At 49.8% G+C, this 8,884-nt stretch overlaps 1 protein-coding gene across 1 annotated transcript in view; it reads left to right on the top strand.

Moving 5' to 3' along the window:
* Positions 1 to 8,884, top strand: part of SMARCD3 (SWI/SNF related, matrix associated, actin dependent regulator of chromatin, subfamily d, member 3) — a 40,047-nt gene that overhangs the window by 5,452 nt on the left and 25,711 nt on the right. Inside the window, exon 3 of the mRNA XM_010194704.1 lies at positions 8,308 to 8,430. Coding sequence (XP_010193006.1) covers positions 8,308 to 8,430 — 123 coding nt within the window. The remainder of the gene's footprint in view (positions 1 to 8,307; positions 8,431 to 8,884) is intronic.

Here is an 8,884-nt window from a genome sequence, read left to right as displayed (position 1 = left end):
GGTTCAGCTATTTGAGAAGGATTTAATTCTGCATGGATATAACCGTATGAGAAAGTTCAGCCTAGCAAACTATTACGTGTGGGAGGATAGGAGGGGGAGCTGCATGGGACCTCCTGGCACATCCAGTCCTGTTCCCTCTGTCGTGGAGCCACCACGCAGTTGCTGCCTCAAGTCAGGCTCCTCAAGGCTCCTTCCTTCTGAGGGGCTGCAAATACAACAGCTTTTTTTCTCTTTTTGCTAGGCTCAGCAAGGTGAGTGCCTTTAGTTCTCTAGGTAAGGGGCTCCCCACAGTTCTGATCCTCACAGGCCTTTGTTCTGGCTGTTCCAAGTTAAACTCACCTCTTTTGAACCTCTTCAAATCTTCCTCTCAGGAGACCAGGACTATACAGTTACAGATTACCGGTATCACCAGTGCTCCAATGCCACCAATGCCTTTTTTATCTCATCTGGAAATAGCGAGTGGTGCAGATCAGGGCCACATTTTATTCCTATGGCCGTACCACATTGATACAGCACATGGTCATTCTGTGGTTGACTAATACAGGTATTTCTACTTTCTGTTGTTTGCAACTGATGAATTCTTGTGTTAGAGCAGGAATTGCGGGTGTGGACTCTGAGGAACGTGATCCTGTGCTCTGTAATGCTGTATTTCATCCCATTCTGTTACATTCTACTCTGCCCTGGTGAGACCACATTTGGAATATTGCGTCCAGTTCTGGGCCCCTCAGTTCAAGAAGGACAGGAACTGCTGGAGAGAGTCCAGCGCAGGGCTACAAAGATGATCAAGGGAGTGGAGCATCTCCCTTATGAGGAGCGGCTGAGGGAGCTGGGGCTCTTGAGTTTGCAGAAGAGGAGACTGAGGGGAGACCTCATTCATGTTGATAAATATTTAAAGGGTGAGTGTCACGAACATGGAGCCGGGCTCTTCTCAGTGACAAACAATGATAAGACAAGGGGTAACGGACACAAACTGGAACACAGGAGGTTCCACTTCAATTGGAGAAGAAACTTCTCAGTGAGGGTGACAGAGCACTGGCCCAGGCTGCCCAGAGAGGTTGTGGAGTCTCCTTCTCTGCAGACATTGAAAACCCGCCTGGACGCCTTCCTGTGTAACCTCATCTGGGTGTTCCTGCTCTGGCAGGGGGATTGGACTGGGTGAGCTTTGGAGGTGCCTTCCAATCCCTAACGGTCTGGGATTCTGTCATTCTCTGCACTGTCCTCTGCCTTGCATTGACAGTGCCACCCAGATCTGTCATTGTTAAGTCTTGTTGGCGTGCTTGTCCTTTTTGTGCTGGAGCTATCAGTGAAAAGATCTCAATAAAATCACTTTCAGAAATGGTCCGTGAGGTACTTTCTGCTCAGTACCTTTTTTCCGTGCCAGTTCTTTACCACATATTATTCTTGTTCTAATCCCCATTTTTCAGTCTTAAGTAGTGGTTCCCTTTATGTCTACATGTCAAATGCTTCACTTAAATGCAAGTTGATTGGATGTACTGCATATCTTTTGTCTCAGATGAAATTTTAATGAAAAGAAAGACTCGGGTAAGCCCAGGCTGACATACTGTAACGTAACGAAGCTTAGCATTTCTTACAGAGCATTCGGCATTTACTCCAGGTCTGTGCAGCAGGCTCTGCCACGCTCCGTTGTCCTTACCTCTGGATACTTCCCTTGTTTTCCAGTCCCTGAAACCCTCGTTCAGTTTTGGAAAAGTTCACATTCGTAGCTGGGGACCTGGGTCTCTGGTGTGGTCTTTGTGACCCAGCTCTGGCAGTTGTGCCTCCATTTCTGGTTCGTGTCTTTCCTTTAGTTCTGGGTCATGACACTTTTTCCCGGGCACCGTGATTCACTGTTCAGTCTCTTCAGCTTCCTTGTCCACCCGTTCTGATGCAAGGACCTGGCTGGAAATGGCTCTGACTCCATGGCTGAGTCTCTGCTTTTCCCCATTTCCATTGCTGAGCAGAGTGCAACTCTGAAACCCCAAACGGCTTCTCCTTCAATGCTTGTCGTTAGCATTGGCTCCCATTGCTCTCCCTGGGCCCCAGTCTCCTGTGAAGACTTCTTGTCTAGCGGTGCTGATAGGTTTTGTACAGCTGTGCTCTCCTTTTATCCTCCCTATTTCATTCTCCTTTACACAAATACCCATTCGACTCCTGCTGCCGTTCACTGACCGCCATATGGGATTCTCTGCACAGATCCCATGCCGTAATCGCTGTCCTGTTGTTGTTTGGTCACTGCATGGCTCTTGCCCGGCTCCTTCTCCATCTGAGCCAACCAGAGGTGAGGAACGCCTGGATCTGCTGTTCACTTGTGAGGAAGAAATGATTAGGGATGTGGTCATTGTGAACCTTGGATGTAGCTGTGAAATAATGGAGATCTTGAAGGGAACGAGGAGGAAGAGTAGTGGAGAACAGACCCGGGACCTCAGAGGAGCAAAGTTTGGCTTACGCAGGGAGCTGGTGGGTGTGAACCCACGGGAAGCAGCTCTGCAGGGCACAGTGGCTCTGGGCAGCCCGCAGGTCTTTAAGGACCCTCCAAGCACGAGAGCAGCCTGTCTTGATACGCAGGAAAATGAGCAGGTTTATGAGAAGCCCAGCTTAACTCAGCAGGGTGCTCTCAGTGCAGGTCCTGACATCAAAAGGCAGCGTACAAGAGGTGGAAGCAGGGACAGGCTACAAGGGAGGAATTTAGAAATGTCATCTGGGTGTATGCGGAATGGTACCAGGAGAGTCAAAGCTCAGCTGGAGTTGGGATTTCCAGGGGATATCGTGGGAAACAAGAAGCTTCTGCTGCTACATCAGGAGTGCAAGGCTGACCAAGGAAAACGTGTGCCCGGTGCTGAGTGGGCTGGGCGATGCAGTGGTGACAGATACAGGTAGGTCTGAAGTACTCCAAGCCTTCTTTGGCTCAGCCTGCACCAACGATGTCTCCCGTACCTCTGTGATCAGTGAACACGTTCAAGAGGAGCAGCCAGCAATGGCGAGGGATTGAGCCAGGGATGGCTTGAGGAAACATGACCCGTACGAGTCCACCGTACCCAACCGGCTGCGTCTGAGGCTGCTGTGGGAGCTGGTCAGTGTTCTCTGTCACCTCTGAAACATCGTGGAAATCGGAGCAGGCTCCCAGTGACTGGGAAAACGCAATTACTGCACCCTTCTTCACAAAAGGCCACAAGAACAATCCAGGGGATGGCAACACATCGGCCTTGCTTTGGTCCCTGGGAGAATCATGGAGCAAGTGCTTTTTGAAACACGTTTCTGGAGACATGAAGGAGAAGAAGGTAATAGGAAACAACGAGCATGGGTTTGCCAAGGGTAAATCGTGCCTGACCAACCTGATTGCCTCCTCTGATGCTGTTGGTGAGTGCAGCTGCTGTATGGAGTGGTGAAGAAAAGACAGAGCCACCTCCTCTTGGAGGTGCACAACAACAGGATAAGAGGCAACAGAACCTACTGCAGCATGGGCAATTCACTCTGTATGAGGAGTTTAAAAACAAAAACCAAACAGATTTGATGGTACCAAAACAGTGGAACAGGCTGCCAAAAGATGTTGCGGGTTGTCCGTCCTTGTTTGGAGGTTTTCAGAACCCAACTGGACAAGGTCCTGAGTGACTTGATGTAGTTTGAACCTGTTTTGTGCATCAGTTGGTCTGCATGGCTTCCAGAGGTCCTTCTGATCCCAATTATTTTGTGATTGCTGAGGCTTAAACAGTTCAGTACCCAAGTCATGGTTTCACCAGATTCGCAGTGAATCTTTGTGTGTTTGACAGCTGTTTGTGGACATAACCCCAGAAGTTCAAATGGATTGCTCCCAGAACGTGGGTGACTTTGGTGTTTGTCCTCTGTTGGAAGCAGCTGTGGTAGGTGCTTCTGATACACCTTGACTAGCAAAGAAGAGCGGACTGCCCCAGCACCGAAGATGTGTGGAGATCAGGGGAGGCTGAGCTGCACGTGGACCTTTATAGTGCTCCCATCTGGGCTCAGAGTCTTCCAGAATTCAGTATCCTACAGTGGCAAGTTTGTGGCAGAACGGGCTTTGCTCTGTCAGCAGGGTGAGTGTCATTGCTGGCCTGCATCTGGCCTTTTCCATGGCTTTTGACGTACCCAGACCCGTGTTTTCCTTAGTTCCTTCTGCTGGTGATCCACTTGCTGAATTCATCCTCGTTCCCTGTCACACCCATTGCTGGGTTCAATTCCAGCTGCTCTTTGACTTTCCTAATTTCACGCCTGTATGCCCGGGCACCGTTGTGCTGTTCCTGCTGGGGAGCCCATCCCTGCTTACCCCTCCGTGCGCTCCCTCTTTGCATCCAAGGCCGGTCAGGAATTCCCTGCTCAACCCCATGGCCTCCTGCCAGGCCCGCTCAATTTCGGGCATTTAATCATTCCCCTTTACTTTGAAGAGGTTGTCCTTGAGGTTCAGCCGGCTTCCCTGACCCCTTTGTCCTCCAGGGATCCCCACTGTCCCGTAGGATCCTTCCGGGCAGATCCCAGAGCAAGCCAAAACCGGACTCCTGAAACTATTTCAGATATCCATATAATTCTAAGCTAAGGTTTAACATACATGCTTCTGAAGCTCAGATGATGAAATGCTGCTCCTAGGTACTTTTTGTGGTTTCTTGAAATATATAAAGGCCAGAATGGAGAATTCTGGTCTTGAAATACTCATTACACTGTAATAGTTAGAACTTTAGTAGAAGAGAGAGGAGACTTGCGTGGAGATACGAACTTTTCCGTTAGGGCAAGCCATGCCAGAGGAAGGAATTAGGCAGGCTGCGCAGATCCTTATCACGTAACACCAAGATAACTGGGGTTCAGCTGCCTATGAAGAAAGCTGAGAAATGGACTGTGCACTGCTGGCTGCAGTGTAAGAGCACCTCTGTCTTTTCGAGCTGAGATCTACCAGAAACAAAGAAAATTCTTCACTGTGATGCGATACTGCTGGGGCTCCTCTTTTAATTTTCCTCTCTTGAGGGGAAACCGAGAAAGGGTATGAAATGGGAACATTATCATGCCTCCAAAAGATTATTCCAGTACTGGGGTGAGAAAGCAAAATCCTGTAGGAGCAGCCAAACCTGACCTGTGTGAACCTGTGATCCAGCCCGGTGTCCCGTCCTCGCTGCGGCCTAGAGAAGAGCACAGACACAGGCAAGCGCGGTTCTTCTCCCAGATACCCTCCCAACCTGCAGCCGTTTGCAGTTCAGGGAATTCTGTGCAGTGTTACCGTTGTTGGCTGATTTTATAGTGTTTATGCTTTCTTCAGACTGAACGTTTAACATCCAGTCTGGTTATAGGAATGGAACAGGAAATACCTTTTCACTTTCACGTGTAAAAGTGTGGAATAGAAATATTTATGGAAGATTACTGCTGTTTCTGTGAACTACTTAGAAACTTCATTAGGCCCTGGGTGCAGCACCCTGTGCTTTATCCTGAGAGCTGCAGAGACCAGCTCCCTGCTTCATCGTGTGCCTGGAGTTGATGAGCTGGTTGTGCTGAACTTGGAGTTAACAGACGGAAACTGTGTTCTGGGTCCAGAATTATTACTGGGCTGCAGTACAGCGAGATTGATTTCCTCTGTGTGGAAGGAACCAAGGAACCTTCTCTTCTGCGTGGGACACGGAAAAAGCGTTGGGGTATTTTGTTGTCCCAAAGATTTGTATTCACTGTGGGGAATGAGTACTGCCTGGCTGTCTTTGTTCTGCAAGCTGTCTGGCAACTCCTCGATGTTTCCAGGGCAATGCTTGCTCTTCATGCTTCGCTCCTAAAAATGTTCACGTTCCTTTATTATTCTGCTGATACTGAGACTGTGAAAGAATACAAGCAGTTGAAAATACAGTGGTTCAGCTAAAGCCAAGCAGAGTTTTTCACTCCATGGTTTCTGCTTCTCCAAAGTCCTGCTATAAACAGAGCAGGTGTTCTAGCATCTCAAACAAGTAAGATTGAAGGAGACGTTTATTTGATGGCCTTGATCAGTCTAAATACAGAAGGGAGGAATTGTTCCTCCTCAGACTGGAAAAGAAAGGGATGACGAAAAGCTGTAAAAATGTACGACCAGTATGGAGAAGGTGCATAGGGAGTGCCTGCCCACTGCCGCTCCAGCTGCGTGAGGAGGTGGCGTCCAGTGAAGCTCACACGTGGCAGGTTCAGAGGGAGCAGGAGGAGGTGGGACTTCACACACTGCCTGGCGAGGTTCTCGAACACCAGGTCTCAGGATGCTGTGGGTGACACCAGGTCTCAGGATGCTGTAGGGGACAACAGGCCTCAGGATGCTGTAGGTGACACCAGGTCTCAGGATGCTGTAGGTGACACCAGGTCTCAGGATGCTGTGGGTGACACCGTCCCTCAGGATGCTGTAGGGGACACCGTCCCTCAGGATGCTGTAGGTGACACTGTCCCTCAGCATGCTGTAGGTGACACCAGGCCTCAGGACGCTGATGGGGACACCATCCCTCAGGATGCTGTATGTGACGCCATCCCTCAGGATGCTGTAGGCGACACCGTCCCTCAGGATGCTGTAGGTGACACCAGGCCTCAGGACGCTGTAGGGGACACCATCCCTCAGGATGCTGTAGGTGACACCAGGCCTCAGGACGCTGTAGGGGACACCATCCCTCAGGATGCTGTAGGTGACACCAGGCCTCAGGACGCTGTAGGGGACACCATCCCTCAGGATGCTGTAGGTGACACCAGGCCTCAGGACGCTGTAGGGGACACCATCCCTCAGGATGCTGTATGTGACGCCATCCCTCAGGATGCTGTAGGTGACGCCGTCCCTCAGGATGCTGTAGGGGACGCTGTCCCTCAGGATGCTGTAGGTGACGCCATCCCTCAGGATGCTGTCGGTGACGCCGTCCCTCAGGATGCTGTAGGGGACGCTGTCCCTCAGGATGCTGTAGGTGACGCCATCCCTCAGGATGCTGTCGGTGACGCCGTCCCACAGGATGCTGTAGGTACCAAAGGACAACAACTTTCCCGTGCTGTCAGACGCAATGCTAGGGCAGAGAGACTGCTGGGATGGCCTCATGCAAGAGTTCTTGCGTCCTCACAGAACATAGTGAGCAGGTGTATGCCTGGTGTCTCTCACAAAGGTGTTTGTGTCTTACACCGGCTTCAAACTGTAGACTTCTGATTCTAAAGTGAAACACGAATACCAGCTAGCTTTTCATTCCGATAGAGTAGAAGTATTCTAACAGTTAAATATTTTAGTTATCTAGGTGAAAGCTAGAGTGAATATTGTAGAAATAGACAAGGCAATCCAGTAGATTTATTATAATTACTTACAGTCTCTTTCTTTTATGGTTTGTCTGCATGTGTTATTCCCAATTAAGAGCTGACTTTTTCATATAAGGGTGTACTTGCGCTTTTCTAAGTTCAGATCACTACGTCTTCCTCCTAACCTTCTTCACTCCTCCTCTGGAAAAGGGAAATTAAAAAGGGGGTTTGCTAATAGACCTAATGTTGTTTAGCTAATGTATTAAAATACCAGTAGAAGTTGGCAAGATCACAAGTTGACACCTCATAGCTGCTCACGTTGAAACTTTGATGTGAAGCTTGATTTCACCTCAGCCAAGAAGTTGGGTTGACAAAGGTTGGCTTCCTAAATGCCGGGTTTTATTTACAGTGAGTAACACTTGTTTTTTAAAAAATCACTTTTTTTTAGTTGAACTGGACAAATTTACATACTTTGCCTTGCTGAGAGCGGTGGCTCCCAGCTGCTTGTGGCTAAGCCTCCCTTGAAGAAAAGCAGCCATGGTTGAAGCCTTGTGGATGCAGCTGGGCTCTGCTGGGGTTTGTTTGTGTTCGTTCTGAGCTCCAGCTTTTCCGTCATGCACTCGAATCACTGAGACCTGCCCCACTCATTGGGCCGCTGTCATCGAGTGCTTCTGAGGATGCACTGTGAGGGTTGGGGTGCTCCTGAAGGCTCGCTGTGAGGGTCGGGGTGCTCCTAAGGACTCACTGTGAGGGTTGGGGTGCTCCTGAGGGCTCGCTGTGAGGGTTGGGGGGCTCCTGAGGGCTCGCTGTTAGGGTTGATGTGCTCCTGAGGGCTCGCTGTGAGGGTCAGGGTCCCCCTGAGGGCTCACTGTGAGGGTCAGGGTGCTCCTAAGGACTCACTGTGAGGGTCGAGGTGCTCCTGAGGGGTCACTGTGAGGGTTGGGGTGCTCCTGAGGGCTCACTGTGAGGGTCAGGGTGCTCCTGAGGATGCTCTGTGACGTTCAGGGTGCTCCTGAGGGCCGGGGCGGTGTCAGCGCCGCTGCTGCAGCCCCTCGCAGGCCCTGGCTGCCAGTGCTGGGATGTCCCTTGCTTCCTCCGCAGATCCGGGAGCTGGTTCCTGAGTCCCAGGCCTACATGGACCTGCTGGCCTTCGAACGCAAGCTGGACCAGACCATCATGCGGAAACGCGTGGATATTCAGGAAGCGCTGAAGAGGCCGATGAAGGTATGCCATTGAAGATGTCTGTACTGAGTTAGAGGGAAAAAAATAATCCTTGTGCTGAATGGTGGAATGATCTTTGCAGTAAAAGTGCTGTTAACAGAGAGATTTTGAAACAGGTCAGACAAGGCTCCTAGGAATGAGCCACTGGGGAGCAGCAAGCAGGGAAAAGCGGTGGAGAAAATTCTGTGGATGTTACCCGTTCTAGCTGCTGAAAGCCTTTAATAAGGGCAAAAATAGCTTCTGGATAAATAAACACTGGGTTTGGAACTTTGTACTAGCATGATTAAAAAGAAGAAAATAAGAGATGAGAGGGGTGTGCTCCAGAGATGTATTGAATGTCTTATTAGAATTCAATCAAAAGCTTGACTTGTGGAGTAACACAACATACAACGGGAAGCTTTGCTTATAGAGAAAATGTTAAAGACCCTGCAAAAATGTGCACGTTTCTGTAGTCTTT

This window comes from Mesitornis unicolor, unplaced genomic scaffold, assembly GCF_000695765.1.
Source record: "Mesitornis unicolor isolate BGI_N332 unplaced genomic scaffold, ASM69576v1 scaffold3631, whole genome shotgun sequence".
Classification (NCBI taxonomy): domain Eukaryota; kingdom Metazoa; phylum Chordata; class Aves; order Mesitornithiformes; family Mesitornithidae; genus Mesitornis; species Mesitornis unicolor.
This window is presented reverse-complemented; position numbering and strand designations above follow the sequence as displayed.